Source organism: Prionailurus viverrinus, chromosome D1 (assembly GCF_022837055.1).
Source record: "Prionailurus viverrinus isolate Anna chromosome D1, UM_Priviv_1.0, whole genome shotgun sequence".
Taxonomy (NCBI): domain Eukaryota; kingdom Metazoa; phylum Chordata; class Mammalia; order Carnivora; family Felidae; genus Prionailurus; species Prionailurus viverrinus.
The window spans coordinates 102,216,905-102,239,567 of NC_062570.1; the positions used below are offsets into that span (position 1 = coordinate 102,216,905).

General features: G+C 38.1%; 1 protein-coding gene and 1 pseudogene across 1 annotated transcript; both read left to right on the forward strand.

Annotated features, from left to right (window-relative positions):
• Window positions 1–5,909: 5,909 nt before the first annotated feature.
• On the forward strand, window positions 5,910–6,860 carry LOC125177037 (olfactory receptor 5G3-like). Its single transcript, XM_047879050.1, has one exon. It carries the CDS (start codon window positions 5,910–5,912, stop codon window positions 6,858–6,860), a length of 951 nt encoding a protein of 316 aa, XP_047735006.1.
• An 8,635-nt stretch (window positions 6,861–15,495) lies between these two features.
• LOC125146569 (olfactory receptor 998-like) lies at window positions 15,496–21,375 on the forward strand (annotated as a pseudogene).
• Window positions 21,376–22,663: the final 1,288 nt, after the last annotated feature.

A 22,663-nucleotide genomic window follows, 5' to 3' on the forward strand; every position in this document is an offset into this window, starting at 1 on the left:
TTATTTTTCATTGTACAGATCTTTCAATTCCTCAGTTTAATTTATTCCTAAGTATTTATTGCTCTTGATGCTACTGTAAATAGGAAAGTTTTCTTTATTTTTCAGATGTTTCATTATTAGTAAGGATGAAAGGCAAATTATTTCTATATGTTGATTTTATAATCTGCCAATTACTGAAATTGTTAATTAGTTCCAACAGTTTATTGATTGACTCTTTGGGGTTTTCTGTAAATAAAGTCACTTATTCAACAAAGTGTGAGAATTTTAGTATTTCCTTTCCACTTTTGGATGCCTTTTATTTCTCTGTCTTGTCTAATTGCTCTAGCTAAAACTTCCAGTGCAGTACTAAATAAGGATGGTGATAGTGGGCATCCTTGTCTTGTTCCTGATCTCATAGGAAAACCTTTCCATATTTCTACATTGAATGCAATTTTATCTATGGGTTTGTCACATTTGGCCTTTGTTACATTAAGATATATTCTTTGTACTCCCAATCTATTAAGAGTTTTCATCATGAGAAGATGTTGTCAAATGCTTTTTCTGCATCTATTGAGATGATCATGTTATTTTATCCTTTGCTACTTTAAGTCAAATATTTTCTAGAATATTATGTCATATCAAAACACATAGCTCTAACTCATTTAAAAACTATTTAAGCTCTCCCTTACTGGTAAAAAATTATTTCCAATTTCTTGCTATTTTAACTAATACTGCAACAATAAATAGGCTTTTTCTTAACCTTGCCATTCTATTTTTAAAGCTTTCTGTTTTGAATAATTATTTTAAAAATATTTTTATAGCATGACTTTTTCATGTTTTGAGACATGTGTAAAGTATGTGCATTTCTTCTAATAATTTGAAAATGATATAATTCATTTATATCACTTCTGATGTTAGTCTTCAGATTATATATATTAAACTTCTATGTCTTGAATTATATAAGATGCTAATATTAGTTAGTTAGTATTAGATTTTTCCTACATTGTATTTCTTATTTTCCTTCCATAGGTTGATTTGGATATATTATTATTCTTAACACTCCCAGTGGCAAATTTTCTATGTCTTAGGATATTCCTCCATCTAAAATACTGTATTTATCACATTTAATTTGTATTTAATAACTCTCTACACTGAGGGTAGGAGATTTGTAGGCAACAAAACCCATAAAACTCCATCTTCTTTCATTTCCAGTGTGTTTTGATAATATTACTATCTTATTAGCCATATCGATATCATTGTTGATTATATTAAAATTGTCATATCACCATTTCCTATAATCTTCACTGTTGTCCAATCTTGGTTCCTTCTCTAATACTATTCACTGTACTGACTGTAGGGTGGAATGAAATTGTGGACCGTTTTGAGAACAGTTTGAATTATTTCCTCTTTAATTAAGAAAATAATAAGTCCAGTCACTTTATGGTAATTTTATTGTCTTTTTATTAAGACATATTTTATGCTTTTATTCCACAGATATATATTTTCTTACATTTTAAAAAGTTTTTTTACATATGACATCTATCTTCTTTATAGATACCAATTGTTTGTATGTTAGATCTTGCTTTCTACCTTAGTATTTTCTCCCTAAACATTTTGAAGTGGCAACTTATTTTTAAACTTTACTTTTTAAATTTTCTAAAACATCTCCCAGGATTATTTTAGTACTGTCTTTATTGCTTTTTGTTTTATGTGCTGACAATTCTTTGTTTTTTAGTTTATTTATTTATTTTGAGAGAGAGAGAGAGAGAGCATGTGAGCAAGAGGAGGGGCAGAAAAAGAGGGAGAGAGAATCCCAAGCAGGATCCACGTTGTCAGAGCAGAATCCTAATCAGGGCTCGATCGAAAGAACTGAGAGATAATGACCTGAGCCAAAACCAAGAGTTGGAATCTCAACTGACTGACCCACCCAGGCACCCCAACTGACAGTTCTCATATAATTTTGCTTACTGGTCTCAGCCAGTTTACTTCCCATTATCTAATATGTTTGTTATTTCTTTTTTCAACCTTGCTGTTCCAACAGTGGATGTTTTTATTTTAAAAAACCATAATAAAAGAGTTTTGCTATGATTTTCTCTGTTAATAAAATGCTCTTTATTATTATTTTCCATATTACTTTTTTCTTTTTAGTGCTGATGAAGTGTTCTTTTCTTTTCATTTAAAATATGTTTTTGTTGGTTGTTTTTATTGCTTTTAATTTGTTTTGAGAATAATAGATAAACATACCTTTACTTACATTCTTAAAACAAAAGTATATAACATAATCTTAATTGCTAAATATAAACCATTATGAATTATTGATTTTGGAGGTTTATTTTCTACTAATTGAACAAATATGTGTGCAAACTAATTATTGACAACCTTCTGGGGTTAAAAAATGAGCTTCCAATGAAACGTTATAGGGGTTAGAGATATATCAACTCTTTCCCATGAAATAAACAATAAACTCTCAGATAAGGTGGTGATTGGAATAGTTTAATCTGTATCATCAGACTCTACACTTGCTTCTCTCTTGCATGACCCTTTCATCCCAAACAACTTCCTTGCTTCTGTTCCTGCTTCTGTGGATTTCATTAGCACTGCCTGGAATACTTTTTTTTTTTTAACTTCAGTTTATCTAAATTTTATTTATCTTTCCAGAGCAAGTCCTTCCTTGAGTAGTCTCCTGTATTCGTTTTATAATGATCCATCCTTTCTTTGGACTCCAGTGACTGTGTTTTATTTTGCCTAGAAAGAAGAAAAATCTACCTTGTACTGCTGTGTTTTTTTTAATGTCTAGATATTGTGTCCCCAGCTATGCCATAAATCCCTAATAATGATACATAACTTTCATGAGCACTGATTGTGTGCTGGATACTCTTTAAAGACTTTAAAAGTATTACTTCATTAGATCTTTCCAAGATATCTGTAAACTAGATACTGTTGTAAAGATTAACAGAATGAGGCACAGAGAGACTTAAAAACTTGCTCGAAGTGACATAAGCAGTAGAGCCGTGGAATTGAGATTAACACCAGGTGACATGTTTCCAGAATCTAGGCAATAAACTTCCTCCCAGCTGGTTCTGGAAGCCCAGTGAATAATTCCCCACTGATAGAAAAGAGACTCTTTTTGGCAAGAAAGATCCCAAAGTGGGAGAAAAATTCACACTGTTTTCTTAGGAATCTTCTTTGAGAAAAGATGTAGTTAGGAAATAATACTTGGTCTAAACGCCACTGATATTTTTCTTAATTTTGTCCCTTTAGGTGTAAACTCTTGAGGTTTTAGTTCTTTGGGGACCCAAGCTATTGTAAACTCCTGAGAAAATGTCCCTTATTCTGTACAGTATGTGTATTAATGTGCAGGTACAGTATCTCTTTACTCCCAGACTCTTCAAGATGGAGATTTGTCTTCTTCACCAAGTATTTAGAAAGTCATGTTTCTTGGAAGACGTTACCACCATAAAGGAAGTTAGTGTTCCGTTCTTCTAGAAAATGATCACTTCCTTTGAAGCAGTTAAAGGAGCTACATGCAGGATATCCTTAAAGAAGTGAGTACAGGGACCCCTAGATGGCTCAGTCGGTTAAGTGTCTGACTCTTGGTTTTGGCTCAGGTCATGATCTCAGGGTTGTGAGATGGAGCCCAGTGTTGGGCTCCATGCTGACCGTGGGGCTTGCTTAAGATTCTCTCCCTCCCTCTCCCTCTGCCCCTCCCCTGCTCATTAGTGCGTGCACGCTCTCTCTCTCTCCCTCTCAAAAAAAAAATAATAACCGAGTACATTGCATTTTGGATAATGTGAAGTTTTGAAATCTGGTGGAGGAACATCAGGATGAGTTTGAATGTCAGGAAAATAACCTTCCTAGCACAGGCTCTCTAAAGAGAGTAGACTTTGGCATTTTGTTCATATCCTCCTGAGACTAAACAACTGCTTTGTGTGACTTTTTTAAACTCAATTTCCTGCTTATTTCTTTGTAATATAAAGACATGGAAATGTTCATGAGGATTTCTAAGATCACAGAATGCAGTTATTGAAGGGGCATAGAGATCATTCTTGTTTTGTAAACACTCAAAATAACTTATTCAAAGAAAGAAGTAAGAAGGAAGGAAAGACGGAGAAAAGAAAAGAAAGAAAGAAAGAAAGAAAGAGAAAAAAGAGAAAGAAAGAGAAAGAAAGAAAGAAAGAGGAAGAAAGAAAGAAAGAGAATGAAAGAAAGAAAGAAAGAGAAAGAAAGAAAGAAAGAAAGAAAGAGAAAGAAAGAAAGAAAGAAAGAAAGAGAAAGAAAGAAAGAACAGAACTTAGGAAGGAAGGAAGGAAGGAAGGAAGGAAGGAAGGAAGGAAGGAAGGATCAAAATTAAAAGTAGTGTGATTGTGGGATGCCTGAGTGGTTCAATTGATTAAGTGTCCAACTTCAGCTCAGGTCATAATCTCACCGTTTGTGAGTTTGAGCCCCACGTCGGGCTCTGTGCTGACAGCTCAGAGCCTAGAGCATGCTTCAGATTCTGTGTCTCCCTCTCTCTCTGCTCCTCCCCTACTCACTCATTCTCTCTCTCTCTCTCTCTCTCTCTCTCTCTCTCTCTCTCTTTCTCTCTCTCAAAAATAAATAAACCTTTAAAAATTTTTTAAAAAAAGAAGTAGTGTGATTGTACCATCCCAAACACCAAACACCTATATTATCCATATTTGGATTGCCACAAACGAAAACATTTATGCCCTGTGTAATGTTCCTAAAGCCTATAATTACCTTTTTGACTGCTGAAAATATGTTCCATATGGCATGAAGCAAATAATCATGATAATGATAAAACAATCATAAATTAAATAGATACAGTCACTACCTATATCACGTGTGAAGCTCCAAATATAATTATAGTATAATTCCACTGTAGTATATTGCTTTTATTTTAAGAGGACATTAAATGAAGTGATAATACTTGTTACTTAGAACCAATTGTTTTTCATATAAATTATCTTACATAGTGATCTTTCCTAGGCATTTTGAACAGCTTGATTTTTTCTTCCTTTACTAATGAGTCAAAACCTAACATTTTCTTGAGGGTGTTTGCTGAATAAAATATTACGCATTTGATATTTTACATACATAATTACAGTTATAGTTATAATGAATAAATTGTAATTACCTGACAAATTTCCATAAAAATGTCTCAAAATCAGTTTACGGAATATATGGGAAATCACAAAAAAAACAACTCTACATTATTTAGATGCACCAAAGTCTTAATTTTCTACACAATTTCCATGAAAAGTTGCCGTCTCACATTTGCCAGATCACTTGATCTCAAAGGCAAGGCCTCTCTATTTCTTCCATGATACCATTTGCCTTTATATGAATCACCTCTTTGTCAATTGTGTATTATCCTTTCCACCTGCCATTACCAGTGAAAGTACAGAGTAGACTGATAAGCCCATCTATGAACTATGTCCTAACAATAATAGAATGGTACTGATCCTTCAATAAGAACAGGAACTCTCCTGCTTAGTCTTTCCCAGATGTCTAATGTCAGGATCTGAATATCACACTGGTGAGATTTGGCAGCATTCCCAGTAAAGGTATTCTAAGAGAGTTTTGTTATCCCATAAGCCAGTAAAATGAAATATGGAGACTAATTCCCATTTCAAATATGATTTTATGACTTGAGGGAGATTTAAACCATACACTTGAACTCTTCTTTTTATGGGAGAGAGTACCAAATCCAAAGAGATCAGGGATGAATTGTCCAAGTTTACACAGTATCTTTGCACAACTCCCAGAACTAGTACGTGGAAATACTGTCTTCCAGGTCAATAATATTTCCATAGCTTCCTGTTAGAGACCTGTTTAGGGTAATCTGTCATTAGCTTAAAATATTATTTGTAATTATTGATGATTGATTTTTTTAAATGTCTTTGCTTCTTGTAACAGGTTAAAACTGACCAATGGAAGATAAGAATCAGACTGAAGTGACTGAATTTCTTTTCTTGGGTCTCACAGACATTCTCCAAGAGCAGATTGTCCTCTTTGTCATGCTCTTCATTGTCTATCTTGTCACCCTGGGGGGTAACATAGGGATGATCATTCTCATATGGACTGATCTCAGATTCCACACTCCTATGTACTTTTTTCTCAGCCACTTGTCCTTTGTAGATATTTGTTCCTCTTCTTCCATTGCCCCCAAGATGCTGTGTGATATCTTTGCAGAGAAAAAAGGTATCTCTTTCATGGGTTGTGCTACACAGATGTGGTTCTCTGGTTTCTTTGTGGCAACTGAATGTTTCCTCCTGGCTTCCATGGCATATGACCGGTATGTGGCCATCTGTAGGCCCTTGTTGTATACACTCATTATGTCCCAGAGGGTCTGTGTGCAGCTGGTAGTAGGGCCTTATGCCATGGCTCTTCTAAGCACAATGACCCATACAATTCTCACTTTTCGCTTACCCTTCTGTGGTACAAATATCATCAATCACTTCTTCTGTGACATTTCACCATTGCTTTCCTTAGCATGTGCAGACACCTTGATCAATAAGTTAGTGCTGTTCATCTTGGCTGGAGCTGTAGTAATGCTCAGTGGCTTGATCATCATGGTCTCCTATGTTTGCATCCTGGCGGCCATCTTGAAGATGCAGACTGCTGATGGGAGAAGGAAAGCTTTCTCCACCTGCTCTTCTCACCTGGCAGTTGTCTCCATCCTGTATGGGACTCTTTTCTTTATCTATGTTCAGCCTGGCTCAAGTCCCTCCCTGGATATCGATAAAGTGATTTCTCTGTTTTATACCGTGGTGATCCCCATGTTGAACCCCCTCATCTACAGCCTGAGGAACAAGGAGGTAAAAAATGCACTCAGGAGGAAGTTTGAAAGGAAAAATTCTCTAATGGTTTTGGCAAAATAGAACCCTTCCGTGTTGTACCATAGATGTTGGTGCAGGCTGTGTAGGAGAAAGATCACTGAAGTGGAAATCAGAAGCTGCATGTGAGTTCATGCACTGCCACGTCATAAGTGATTTGAAAAATGGACTAGTACTTAAATATTTTTTCTGCCCCATATTGTTGTCTGTGACATGACAAGAGTTTCAAAACAAAATAGTGAAATATTGAGAATATTAATGTGAAAATATACTGACAGAAAACTTAGGTGAATATTTTACTATCATGGATATTTGAATACTCTTTTATCCAGACAAGAAAACCAAAAGTTATAATAAAAAGTTCAGAGTAACACAAACAATATTAAAAAGTAAACAATAAAATGAGAAAATGTTTGTGACATGTGCCAAATAATGAGATAATATCCCTAATAATGAAAGAACAGTCTAAAATTCAGTGGAAACAAAACTAGATAAATGGGGAAAAAATGAACACGCAATTCACAGAAATGGTGATCCCTACACAGAAATGTATGGAAAAAAGGTTCACTATCATCATTGGTCAAGTAAGTGAAATGAAATTAAAATGTCAGTGCAGTGCCTTTTAATATAGATGAAATATTATTAGTTTTCAATGACGAAGAAGTTCCTGTTTGGCCATGTACATTCTGTGTTTTCTGTTTATAGTATGAATTCCCCATTACCCAAAAAATCTGGTAGTTTCCATATAAAATGATCAATTTACACAGCATTTGACCTAGGATTTCTCCTTTATAAACCTGGACAACAGAAATGTAAAGGCCAATGAATAAGATTACATATATATAACTATTATGCATGGAAAAGTAAAATAAGGAAAATAGTCTGTTTTACATAATTATAAGAAAAGTCAACTTGTGTTTGTGTGTGTGTGTGTGTGTGTGTGTGTGTGTGTGCAAAATGCACAACAAATGAAAAGATTAGATAAGGTAATTATGGACTGACCTGGAGAGGACAATTGTATGCAGTCACTGTCAGGTGGAAAAAAACTCAAGCTGAAGATCAAAGTGTAGCTATAATCATTAAGAACAAGGACCAAAGATATATAATAAAATGTGCATGTGCATGCAGGTGTTGTAAATGAGCATAGGGAGAACTCTAAAGGATGCACAGCAAGCTGTTGACATTGATTACTTCAATAGGAGTTGCATTGGAGATAGGAAAGGGGAGGTTTTATTCATACACATATGCATTGCAGCTTAATCATCCCTTGGGTCCTACTTGGGTTCCACTAGGATGTACCATTTTCATCTTATGATAGGTTGCTGCTTTTCCCATTTTACTTTATTTATTGGAGTATCTGATGGGATGCAGGGCCTTAGGGAAATCTTGGATTCATGCTTACATGGTGGCTCTGGGCAAGACTTCGCTCTTTATTACGGCCCACAAACATACCAGGAGCTCTTTCTCAAAAGCCATAGCATTCTTTTTGCCAATGGTATAGAATGGCTCCTGAAGCTCAGGACCAGCAGCATTCCCACTGAGGTTTGTAATAAGCTCCATGTTGCTTTTTTCCCATGACCATCACTTTCCTTATAGATCCTGTTGTATCACGTGGCCCAAGGGGCAGGGCTGCTAGTACTATACCTGGACCTGCTGCAGAGCCTCTCCTGTTCTGCATCCCACTTAATGCCTACAGCCTTCTGTGCCATTTGGTGTCCTCGTTGGAGATCTATTCCTAGCTGTGGAATATGCTGCCTCCAAGACCCAAAGAGGCCTACTGGGACCCTCTTCATGGTTCTTTCTTCATAAATTTTACTTCGAATGGGGTATTCTAGCATACCCCTAACCACTGGACCTGTAAAACTCACCCAACATTTCAAGTTCCTGAATCCTAACAGGTGTTTGTGTGTTTGTGTTCTGTCTCCCACCCTCTAGAGCACAGGTGTCTTATCAAGGTCTCCAATGTTCCAGCATCTGCTTGTGTAACCTGCTCTATCATCATGATATTACCAATATAGTAGAGATTACAATTAGTATCCACTAAGTGTAGTAGGTAGGAGGCCAAATATCTTAGGGGGCCACATACCTGGAGACTATTTAGGAGGACAGGAGAGTTAATATAGCCTTGAGGAAAAATTGTAAATCAATATTGTGGTACATCTCATATGAATGTAAATTGTTTCTCATCCTCCATTCTAGGCAGAATAGAAAAGAATACATTTCCCAAGTCATTAACTGCATACCATGCATGGGAGACCTTGTAAACGATCCCATGTAAGGTATGGAGCTGCTATTGGGCCACTATTTGGTTGAACTTTAAGCAGTCTACAGCCATTCTCTAAGAGCCATCTGATTTCTGGATGGCCAGACTGCTGACTTCAATAGAGAGATAATATGATTACTTCTGCTGTATCCTCTATGTCTTTGGTGGTGGCATTAATTTCTTTATTTACGTGTTCTGGAATCCTATCATTCTCCCTGGCTCTGGGAAGCCTGGATGCATAACAACATCTCATACCACTGGCTTCCCACCAGCTGGAGTCCCTCTTATTAGTGCCTTTCTTTATTGTTTCAGTGGAAGAAGTGTCCTCTCAGGGAACATAGTCCCTTGATATCTTTTTAATGGATTCCTGATAGCATCATCATCATATATATTTACTTATATCATAATTCCTTTCAAGCGTCCTAACATCTCTGAACCTTTGGGCCCCTTCTTCAATACTCTCCCACAGTAATAATGGTATTTCTACTGCACTTACTGTAGGCTGTCATCTGTTTCAAAGCTCAAGGAGATACCCTGATAGTACATAAGAATACACTCCTGGTGTCTTGCCTAGAAGGTAACTTTTGAGTCACTGGAGTTCTGCATCAGTAAATTCTTCCTCATCCAGCTTTATATTCCTCCCTCCCTAAGCACATTACCTTCAAGCTGTTTTCCATTTCTGGCTGGTACTTATTAGCCAATCCCTGTAACTCTTTTTGTGGCCAATTCTCTTTAGTCTTCAGACCAAACCATTCTAAGCTTTGCTCTTGGTTTAGGTCTAAAAGCTAAAAGGGGAGGTGTGACAAGATATTGAGAAAAATATTTATTATCTTGTGTCACACCTCCCTCAGGTGAGGGCTTTTTATTGTCTCTGGCAGTGGAAGGTTGGTCTCTTCCAGCAAGGGGGAGAGGGCTACTTTACAGGGTCAGAAGATTTGGGAAAAATGGAATATCTCAAACACATCAGATGTCTTATTCCCTATTCTCAGTGTCCAACTCCTTCCCTATCAAAATCCCGACTTTTATACAGGAAACTTGCAGAGGTATGAATTCAGCTCCTTTCTTATTCTGTTTTCCAGTATCAGGTTGCTGGATTGAGCTTCTATGCAGTCTGGTCTCTAACTGTAGGAGATGAAGACCTTTTTAAATGTTGCCTATCTGATTTTTCAATCATATCATGCATTGGAAATTGGCCTGTTATTTTCATCCTTTAGCATGTGAGAGGTATTAATTTAACAACCAACTTCATAGTCCAATAGTTACCATATCTTCCGCGCTTTCACAGCCTAGAGATAATTAAATAATTCAATGTGTAGGTTTCACCTGTACCCCAACCCAATCCACTGGTCTTAGTGATTGCAATGCTTGGGCATGCTAGTGGTTATGACTGCCCCATTCCACCATTAAGGGACTCTTGCTGCCAGGTGTCCAGTGAGTGATCTGATTCCAGAATTCCACCCAAGAATCTGCTGAATTCATTGATCAAGCAAGTTACTAAGGGCAGCCTACATTCAAAGTCAGGGGAAAAAAACCTCAGTCTTTCAATGGAGGAATAGCACACATTTATAAGAAAGGAGGTAATAAGCTATGGTCATGTATGAGGTAACCCAATAAAAGCTGTTGGAATTACAAAGCTGAACAAAATTTAGCACCCATATTACAAATAAACAAAAAACCCTCATAGTTTAACATGGTACAAGCATCTGAAATAGCTCAATCCACTTACCTGGATAGTTCGATGAATTTATAATATAAAGAGATATGTAAAACAATTCCTAATAAAATTTTGGATAAATATATTACAAAAAAATATCCTTTAGAAACTGCTTGCCTTTAGGCATTTTAACTCTCATTTACCTCTTGGATGACAAGAGGAGACTCCATTAAGAAGAGACTCAGCATCTCTAAAACTTGAACCTAGCACAGAGTTCTCTAAAGAGTCTGGCTACAAGAATAAAGGACAATTCACTTAATAAATTACAGCATTTGGAAACTAGTCAGTCAGAGAAAGACAAATATATGACTTCACTTATATGAGGACTTAAAGACACAGAAGAGATGAACACAAGGGAAAGGAAACAAAAATACTGTAAAACAGGGAGGGGGACAAAACATAAGAGACTCTTAAATATGGAGACAGAGGGTTGCTGGAGGAGTGTGTGGGGGGATGGGCTAAATGGGTAAGAGGCATTAAGGAATCTACTCCTGAAATCGTTGCACTAAATGCTAACTAACTTGGATGTAAATTAAAAAAAATAAAATAAAATAAAAAGTAAACTAAATGAATAAAAATTTAAAAAAAATAACAAGTACTTCAAGCTAAAGCTAAAAAAATAAATAAAATAAATTATAGCATTTGTAGTTTATATGCACAATAGAAGTTCTCGGCCATTAACTGAGCCACAAAATAAAATGTTACCATTAGTAATCAAATTTATGTGTCTAGAGGGTTTAATGCTAATGAAATAAGTCAGTCAGAGAATGACAACTATTATATGATTTCACTCATATGTAGAATTTAAGAAACATAAATAAATAAATAAATAAATAAATAAATAAATAAAGAGGCAAACAAAAAAACCCAGAGTTCTATATATATACAACAAACTGGTGGTTTCTAGAGTGGAGGTGGGGGTGGGGGGGGGATGAATGAAATAGGTGAAGGAAATTAAGAGTACACTTATCATGATGAGAACTGAGTAATGTATAAAATTGTTGAATCATTATAATGTCCACCTGGCACTAAGAAAGCACTGTATGTTAATTATACTTGAATTGATAAAAAAGTAATAATACATAATGTGAATTAAAATGTGGGTTAAAGGGGTGTCTGGGTGGCTCAGTCGGTTAAGCACTGGACTTCAGCTCACGTTTCATGGTTCATGGGTTCAAGTCCCACATCGGACTCTGTGCTGACAGCTCAGAGCCTGGAGCCTGCTTCAGATTCCCTCTCTCAAAAATAAGTAAACATTAATTTTTTAAATGTGGATTAAAAAGTCATAATTATGAAAAAGTAACTAAGCAGAATAAAAAACTGAAAGAAAATTGGCTCAAATGTTATAATTGCTTGTCCTTGGATGGTAAGATTCTGGGTAACATTTTTCTCCTCTTCCTTTTTTGTTTTCTAAAATTTGTAAGATAAAGGTATTTTCATTTGAAAAAAAAAGGAAGTGCAGCATAAAAATTTTAGTAAATAGTGTATGGTGACAGATGGCAACTACATTTATCATGGTGGGCACTGAGTAATGTATATTGTTGACATAATGTATTGTACACTCAAAACTAATATAACATTGTATATCAAATATACTTCAATAATGAAAAATGAAAATAATAAAATATAAAAATTAAAAACATTAAACAACAAAAAAGAAATCTGGATCTCAAGTGGCATAGCTTAAGAATAAACTTCACAAGCAACTTCCTTTACAAATGCAAGGAATTCATTACCACTGATCTCTTCTCTGCCAAGCCTGCTTCCCTGGGCAGAGAAGAAGACTCTGCCCAAATACTTTGCTGCAGTTCCACTGACCAATTCAAAGCAAGGTTGGCATTTCCGTGGTTTGAAGTTTCACATAACTGTTTCCCTGAGCACCTTAAAAAATAAATCCACTCTCTGAATATAAGCATTTTTCAAAGATGTACAAGTCTTTTATTTTACTCTAAAAACTTGGTGTTGACCAAGGAAAGAGGCAAAACTAAAATAAAACCAAACATTTATTTGGGGGTCTCAGAACTGCAATTTTGGGGGCACAGATTTGGGTAGCAGCCCAAACTGTGTCCTCTCAGACAACAAAAGTCAAGAGGTTTTGAAGACATGCTCTTATGCTTGCATTTATTGTTTACAGAGAATTTTGATTGGTGTTGGAGGCAGAAAACCAAACTGAATATAATTTGTTGCTAAGGCTATCACTGAGCAAAGTTGCCTAGTGTAGCAAGTTGCAAGTGTTTGAGCTGAATCCTTGGAATATTTGTGGTTTGGCCCCGTCCAAAAGTTGATGGTTTCACTGCTGAGGACGCACAAAAGGCCCATCTCCTTTCTGGCCTCCTGGCTCCATTTAAAAACCCCTGGACATACGTGACCTCATTTCATCTCCCATTTCAGTGTCAAAGGGTAAGACTACAAATTTTTTGGCCTTCTTCTAACTGTGAGGGTAAAAAATGCTCCGTTATTACTTGTATCCTAATGGCAGAGGCTTACGTGGCAAGAAAGGACCTGGTTTGTTTCTAGAGGCTTGAGACAGAAATCTCTAACAAGAAGTCTATAAAATTCCCTTTCAAAAATGCCGGCAAGCAACACGGAGATGTGTATCAGTAAAGAAACAATGGCCTGAAATCTGCAACACTGTGTGGTATCACCAAGGAAAACAATAATTTAAGCATCAGCGTAATTTGCTGTTTGCATTTCAGTTTACTGCTGGCAATGTGCCCTACTGTTGGGTTTGCTCTAGCCTCAAAAATTTACTGTTCCACTGTGATTGTTCCAAGTCGCTCCCAATTATTGGCGGTTTCTTTCCTAGGCTTCATCATCATCGTCATCGTCATCATCGTCATCGTCATCCTCCGATGAAATCAGCTACAAATGTTTTTAATTATTGGAAGCATTTTTATTACTGCCGTTTATGGAGGAACTGCTATGAAGCCTGTTCTCTGCTAAATGTTGGCTAACATTTTATATTTACAACTCTTTAAGGTAAATCCTACACTGAAAGAAAGAAAATATCAACCCAAAGTCTTTAATCAAGCATGTATTAAGAGTGCTAAAATGTGGGGAGTAGCTTAAGATGAGTGTTCTGCAGGCAGCAAGTAGCTGAACGATTTTAAGGCTGATTGGGGATGGTCATTCGAAACTTAATTTTCCTCTAAGAATTATTCCCTGTGCAAATTCTTGGAAAGTAGAAGGAAATGAGTTATCTTAGTCATGGGAGAGAAGGTAGGAACAGGAAGATGGAATCTCAGGGTAACAGTTATTGGCTGCTTAAGTGCATTTAGGGATAAGAGGTTGCGGGAACATTTGGAAGCTACGAATTTTGCAGGATAGCTAAGGTTTAGTATTGTGATTGTGTGGGATGATTGCAATTATCTCTTGAGTTAGTAGTTAGCAGATACACAGAGGCATTTACACTCTAGGCACTATAAAATATGGGATTACAGTGGTAAGGAACCCACGAAATAGTATCATTGGCAGACTGTGACATGTCTCTTTAGTCCCCCCACTTATCTTTCCTAGTCTCAACCAAGAAAGCACATCCGAAGGATTGAAGGCAATTGTTTAAAATGCATTTGCACGGTGCCCGGGTGGCTCAATCAGTTAAGCATCCGACTTTGGCTCAGGTCATGATCTCCCAGCCTGTGAGTTCGAGCCCCGAGTCGGGCCCTGTGCTGACAGCTTGGAGCGTGGAGCCTGCCTCAGATTCTGTGTCTCCCTCTCTCTCTGCCCCTTCCCTGCTCACTCTCTCTCTCTCTCAAATAAGTAAACTTTAAAAAATAAAAATAAAACAAAATGCATTTGCGATGTTCACATGATCTTTCTGCATTGGTTCTTGCCTGTGCTCTACCTTTACACTTTTATCAGGGCTATAAGTTTGGCTAATGGAACATGTTATAGCAATATTCTCAATAATTTTAAGTGAAATTGCCCTATCAATGCTGATCTAAGATTTTAGTCAATTTTCCTCTATTGTTTTGCAAACCAGCAATAAAGCACAGACAGTATAGAATCCTCTGATGAGGGATAACACATAATTAACCAAGAGTTAGTCAGTGATTACCCTGGAAGTAACCACACATAATAAACACGGAGGACACTGACCATTCTCCAAAGCCCTTGATGGAGTAAAAAAACGTCCACACACGATTGCCACTAACTGCTTACTTTTGAGATGTGATTAGAAAAAAAATTAACTAGTAGACAGTTCTTGTAGCAATTTGTATACTTGAACCTGAGGACTGTTCTTTTCACCTAAGATGTATACAAACATTGAAACACATTTATGTTTATATCTCTTACTTTCACTAATAAAATATTGAGGACAGTATTTTTCTGATAGTCTCTTAGTTTTTTCCTGTAAGTCTAGTAAAGATGGATTCTTAAGTAATCAAACACTTGATAGAGACAACAGAAAGCAAGGAAATAATTCTGATAAAGCCCAGATGACTTAGAAGAGAAAGAAAAACTCTCACAATATCATCAAGATAGAGCAATAGTCCAAGAAACCTTCATGGCTTAGCAGATGAAGGAAAATTAAGTTTAGTTCTACGTAAGCACACCTCGTCTGCCAGCTCCGAAGACAGCAGAGGGTGGACACCTGCCCTTTCTTCTCTAACCTCAGCTCTTCTCACTTTCTAACGCAAGCGTCAGTCTCTAGCTGTGCATAGGTGACTAGGCAGGCTTCCCACAGCAGAGGCCAGCCCACCATGCAGCCACTTCTTCCGTATTTTGCAGCAGTCCCACAAACAGGGGCATCGAAGCAGCTGGCATCTGGGGGCATCTCTGCACTCAAGCGGCGGTCCACCAGCATCTACACACAGGCCACCCCTCCCCATACAGAAGTCACGGGCCAACTTGAGATTTCCCTCCTGATGCCTCTTTCCCGAGACTCCATTCTTAGGTCTCCTAGCTGACTCACCAATTGTTGGTTCCTCAACTTGGGAATTACCTAGGTAACATCTAAAACTGGCCGCTGTAGTCAGAGGTCAGGAGAGACTGAGGAAAGAGGCAACCCACACCGTATGGCAGGTGGCAAGTTTAACAAAGAAGAAAACTTCCAGATAATGCTCCTTTGGGACAGCAGCATGATGAGCATCTCTCCACACCTGCCTGCCGGAATCTTTTAAAGTTTATTAATTTTTAGAGAGAGAGAGAGAGAGAGAGCATGAGCAGTGGAGGGTTAGAGAAAGAGAGAGGAAGACAGAAGATCTCAAGTGGGCTCCATGCGGTCAGTGCAGGGCCGGATGCGGGGCTCGAACCCAGGAACCATGAGATCATGACCTGAGCTAAAATCAAGAGTTGCACACTTAACCGACAGAGCCTCCCAGGCGCCCCCTTAAACATTTATAAAGGGACCTTAACTGGATTCAGTCACATACGCCATCCAGATCCTCTCAACAACACATTACTCCCTTGAGGCTGCCTCCCTGAAAACAGCTCCCGCTGTGGACAGGTGGGCAGAGTGTACATTCCAAGGACGGTGGGTGGGGGCCTCAGAGCCTCTGATTGCCCAGGTCCAGCTAGACGGTCAATGGGTAGCTACATCCTCTTGACGACCACCTCTAGTCAGCCAGTTAGCTAGCCATTATATTAAGCAATTATATCTTTTTTTTTAGTGTTTACATTCTTCAGAGGGAAAATTTTTCTCAATGTCAAAGTGAAGCATTTTCCTATAATAGAATTTGCTTTATCATCTTTTTCATATCATATCATTTCCTTCTCTTGAAGTTTCATAAAGTGTCATTTTCTTTATCTTTTCTTGTTGTTATTGTCTGTTTCATTACAGTTTTGGTTGGTTTCAAGTAGAAGAAAAGGGCAAAATGACTTTATACTACTTGATTAAAAAAATTAAGTTCATTTATTTATTTTGAGAGAGAGAGAGAGAGGGAGAGAGAGAGAGCTGAGGAGGGGCAGCGAAAGAGGGAGAATCTCAAACAGGCTCCACAGTTAGCACGGAGCCTGATGCAGGGCATGAACCCACAAACCCTGAGGTCATGACCTGAGCTGGAATCAAGAATCAGATGCTTAACTAACTGAACCACGCACGTGCCCCTATTCTACCTCCTTTAAGCAAAGTGTATGATATAATTTAATTGCTACATTCAAATTATTATGGATTGTGAAATATTTTTGCTTTAATTTACACGTCGCTCAAAAATGCTTACAGAATATGTCTTCTCTGCAACTCTCTGACACCAGGACTTCATAGGATATAGACCATTGTAAGACCATGTCCTTGACTCTAAAAGTCAGATGACAATGGAGACGAGCTACTGGGGAAATGCTATGGCAGTTTCAGAGGTGGGAGATCATAACTCTTTTAGGGGATCATAGAAGGTTTTTGAGAGAAAGTGGTGACTGAGGTCATCTAACCTATGTTTTAGTTTCTGAATGCTGTCCTGACAAATTACCACAAGTTTAGTGGCTAAAACAACACAATTTTGTATACACAAATGTATTGATTTAATGCTCTGCAGGCTAAGGAGTCCTACATGGATCTCACCAGGCTACAATCAGGTGTTGGCAGGATTGCATTGCTTCCTGGAATCTCTAGAGGAAAATGTTTCCCGCTTTCTCCAGCTATTAAACCCTGCCCACATTTCTTAGCTGATAGCCCCTTCCTTCATCTTCAAAACCCGCAAAGTTGCATATCTGCCCATGTTCCCTACTTACATCTCCTGAGAAGGGCTCACAGATAATCTCCTCATTCCAAGGTCCTTAAGTTAATAACATGGGTAAAGTCACTTTTTACCACGCAAGGTGACATGATCACCGGTCCCTGGGGTTAAGAGGTGGACATCACTGGAGACCATTATTATGCCTATGCCACTATTGCCTCAATGTGATATTTTCTTCTCTCCTTCATGATGCTTTATTCCAGTCAAGCTGAATGTTCCTGCCTCCCTGCCTGGAAGGGATTGATTGATTTTAGTGCTGCCATTAATAAGCAATTGCCCTGTGGAAAATGCATTCCACAGATAATTCTCAAGTAATGATAAAGTCAGGGGGCACAAACATTATATTAACGATTGTTTTGTCACTGTAGCATTTCAGGGTTCACATCTTAATCACTCTATCTTCAAAGTGTGACTATTTTTTTTAATATAGGAAACTGTTTGACCTGGTAACAAACATATGAATCTGGAATCTTTCTTATGGATAATCCCACACCTTGTGTTCTTACTGTCATTTAAACAGGTTGATGTGTTTTTACTCAGTCGATGAGTCAGAAAAATACTTAAAAATTTTGTAACAATAAAAATGGTAAGCATTTTACACATTGTGTTGATAAAATAGAGATCACCTGTCAGAATTTATGCCTTAAATAGGTTTATAAACATTACATGGAATTAGGGAAAATAATTTTATTTCAATGAACAAAATATATTCATCTATTCATGGAAATGTATGGTAACATTGCCGCTAATGATCGAGTCAGTTGAGACTAGAGTGGATACTTATTTTTCTTTTGATTTCCATGGAAAGTTCCTATACAATATTTGATAGATTAATTAATCTCAAAGGAAGGGCATCTCAGTGCCTCCCAAACCATTATATTTCTTTTTTGAATTATATGATATGATTATATGAATTACACGATCTGGAAATTTCTTCACTTCATTTAACCCCAAACGTGAATCCTCTGTTCCTATTTCTTTCTGCCATTTCTGTATTCATGATGGTTAAAGAGTAAATGTACCCAATCTCTCATTTGCAGGCCTGTCCTTTATAAATATAAAATACTATTATGTGTTTCCATAGAACTCCCCCTTGTAAATAATGCTACCAACATTTGTTGACATTTCTCTTTGTAAGCCTTTTATAAGGGGAAGAGATTAATATACACAGATATGAATGTTGTCTTCATTTCATCTGAATGGCACTATCCTCTCCATCCAAACAGGAACTGAAAGGGCTTTATTTCTGTTCTGTTTAGCCAATCCCAAATGTCTATTATCAGGGTCTGAATTTTTCATCATTTCTTACAATCTCACTGGTTACGGTATTCCTAGGTAGGCATTGTTATTCTGTCATGTGATAAAGATGAAATACAGATACTGTTCTCATTTAAAATACAATTTTAGAACCCATGGGAAATTTAGATTTGATACTTAGACTGCTCTTTTGATGGCAGAGGGTGCCGAATCCAAAAAGATCAAGTATAAATCACGCAAGTTTGCATGGTGTCCCAACGGACAGGAACTATTCCTCAGGAATACCATTTCCAGTCCAGCGCTGTTTTCCTAACTGCCTCCTTTACAGATTAAAAAACACTTGTAATACATTGAAGAAGCTATGATGAATATGGGGCGCCTGGGTGGCTCAGTCAGCTGAGCGACTGACTTCAGGTCAGGTCAGGATCTTATGGTTTGTGGTTTCAAGCCCATGTCAGGCTCTGTGCGGAAGCAGGAGCCTGCTTCAGGTTGTCTGTTCCCCATCTCTCTCTACTCCTCCCCTTTTTGTGTTCTGTCTCTCTCTCTCTCAAAATAAATAAACATTAAAAATTTTTTTAAAGAAGCAATTTTGTATATGCTAATTAACATTGTAAAACTAAAATGTACTCTTAAATTTCTTACACAGGTTACAACTGACCAGTGAATGACTATGTATTTTTCTTAGCCCCTCGTCCTTTTAGGTATTGTTCCTCTTCTTCCATTGCCCCCAAGATGCTGTGTGATATCTTTGCAGAGAAAAAAGTCAGCTCTCTCAGGGTTGTACCACACAGATGTGATTCTCTGGTTTCTTTGTGGTATCTGAATGTTTCTTCCTGACGTCCATGGCACATGACTGGTATTTGGCCATCGGTAAGCCCTTGTTGCATGCCCTCATTATGTCCCAGAGGGTCTCTGTGCAGCTGGTTGTAGGGCCTTATGGCCTGGCTCTTCTAAGCAGCATGACCTATATGACACTGACTTTTTGCTCACCCTTGTGTGGTCCAAATATCATCAATCATTTTTTCTGTGATATATCCCTTCTGCTTTCTCTTACATGTGCAGACACTTCTGTGACTCAACTTACATTTTCTTTTTGGCTGGATCTACAGGAATCTTCAGTGGCCTGATCATGATGGTCTCCCATGTTTGCATCCAGATGGCCATCTGGAAGATCCAGACTGCTCATGGGTGGCAGAACGCTTTGTCCACCTGCTCCTCTCACCTGGTAGTTGTCTCCATCCTGTATGGGACTCTTGTCTTTATCTCTGTTCGACCTGGCTCAAGTCCCTCCCTGGATCTCAATAAAGTGATTTCTCTGTTGTATACTGTGGTGATGCCCATGTTGAACCTCCTCGTCTACAGCTTGGGGAATAAGGAGGTAAGATATACATTTGTGACTAAGTTTGAAAGGAAAACTTCTCCAGCAGTTTTGGTAATTATAACTCTGTTGTGTTGTACCTTAGACATTGGTTTATAACATGTCAAAAGAACACTGGGCTGAGAACTTGAAGTTCCCTTTATTCCTGAGTAGTTACCAGGTTACTTATAGACTACTTCTATTTTTTTCATCAGTCTTCTCCATTCCCCTTCCATAAAGTGAAGGGGAATACAAAATAATTTACAGATATATTAAAGGTACAAATGTACTATATGCCAACAGAAAGTACAGAGGAACATTTATATAGTCTCATATGTGGGAGGACATTTATTCCAGATTAAAAGAGCAAATGTTGTAAGGGAAAGGTCAACAGTGTTCATTAATAAAGGTTCATACACCTTGTTCTGTTGAACAATGGAAAGTGAGAGGGCTTTTGCTAAATAGGTGACTTACAATAAGGTAATGTCCCGATGAGAAAGTCCTGAACCAAATGTATATGTGTATGACACACAGTAGAGACATGGACCAATAAATGGCTGGATGAGCAATGGGTACAGCTGGAAATGGGAAAGGCCAAAAATATAAATATACTAAAAATTGCTGAACTTCACAATGACTGGGAAAAATGAAATCACAATGAGAAGACAGTGTTTCTTTTTCATTTGTCACGTTAGCGGACATCACAACGATTTGTGCAATGCTGGTAAGGTTGCCAACGAATGTTGACCACGACATTACACTTAGCGACAGTAGCTAAGTATAGAACAGCTACATTTTCAGAAAGTAATTTGATGATTTCTGTTAAAATTCACATACCCGTTGACCTGGCTCTCTTACGTTTGGAAATCTGTGCTGTCGCAATATCAACACCAGACATAAATGCTGCAACGTCATTTGTAGTGGGGGAAAAGGAAACAACCTCAATTTGTATCATTAGGAGAAACATACATTCTCTCCTTGAAGTGTTGGGTGGCTAATTATTAAAAAAGGTAAATTAAATGTTAATGTTTTGGTTCGGAGGAAACGTCCTGATACAATCATTGATAGATAAGAAAAAAAATCAAGTCAAACCTTAATCTGTAGAACCAATCACAGTTTGTGTGGGTTTGCAACTTCCTGGGGAGCTTCCGCTGAAATCTGCAACCGGCCCCCATCACCAAAGGCAGGGAGAGACCAAAGAGAGAAGCAGGCCACTCCGGAATGGTAGGGAGCAGGTTGAACAGACAAGAGAACTTACTTGCAAGGTCGTCCTGGGCACAGCAGTAAGACCATAGCCCTTCTGCCTCCCGCCCAATCTTGAAAGATTAGATAGAGGCAGTCACACATGCCCTCCAGAGCGTCCAAGAGCACATCACTGTCTGAAGGCTGTGTCCTTGGGGCAGCTTTTGGAGGCCGAGAAGGCAGGCAGAATGCACGTTCCAAGGACAGGGTCTGGGAGAGGAGCCTCCAGTTGCCAGGGTCCAGATCACAGATCAACCAGAGGTCAGATCTTCTGGTTGACCAACCCCCCAACATGCAAACAAAGGTGAAAAAGGTGGGGGTAAAACCTACCTCATGTGTAAAAGACATTGGTGTGTGCCTATGGACATGATCATAGAGAGAATTGTGCAAAGTCACTGGCCACGCTGTTAACATTGGTTACTTTAGTAACATGACATTGAAAGGAGCCAAAGAGAGTGGGGGTGCTTCGTGCTTGTCTGAGTTGTCGGACTTGTTTTGCAACAAATATGCTTAATTTCATAACTAAAATTTACTCTTGAAAAGCTGCCATCTGTGTCAAAACTGAAGGAATGAATAAATGAATGAATGAAAATATCCATAAGTAAATAGATTTAGGCAGATGGACTCAATGACTTCTGGTGAAGCTATTTCTTCATCCTAACACTCTCTGGTTTAATGAAACACTGTTACCTACTGGTGAATGGAATCTTTGTCAAAAACTAAGTAAAAGCGAGAGATTCTTAGCAACTCTCTGCTCCCATCTCACTTTTTCCCTCTGAGGACCTGTATCTCCCCTCATCCCTCACCCTTCACCCCAGAATCTGTCATTTGTATACAAGGTGGTATGTTTTCTCCTTATTAAACACTTTGAAATGATAAAAAAAATGCTGAATTCAAAATGACACAATGCAAATGATGCAATTTGAAAAGTAAACTACTAAGTCAATTAATTATTAATATTCAGGTAAATTTTATAGTTTATGTAGCACAGCATTTCATACAAAGAATGTATGCTTCTCCTAGTGATACCCCTTCAGCTGGTTTCCTTTTATTCTCCCTACAAATGATGTTGCCACATGTGTATCTGGGATTCATATTTCCGAAGCACAGATTTCCAAATGTAAGAGAGCTAGGTCCCAGATTATGAATGGTTAACTTTGTTAGCTGTTGGGGCGCCGGGGTGGCTGGGTCGGTTGAGGGTCCGACTTCGGCTCAGGTCATGATCTCACAGCTCGTGAGATGGAGCCCCGCGTCAGGCTCTGTGCTGACAGCTCAGAGCCTGGAGCCTGCTTCAGATTCTGTGCCTCCCTCTCTCTGCCCCAACCCACTCACATTCTGTCT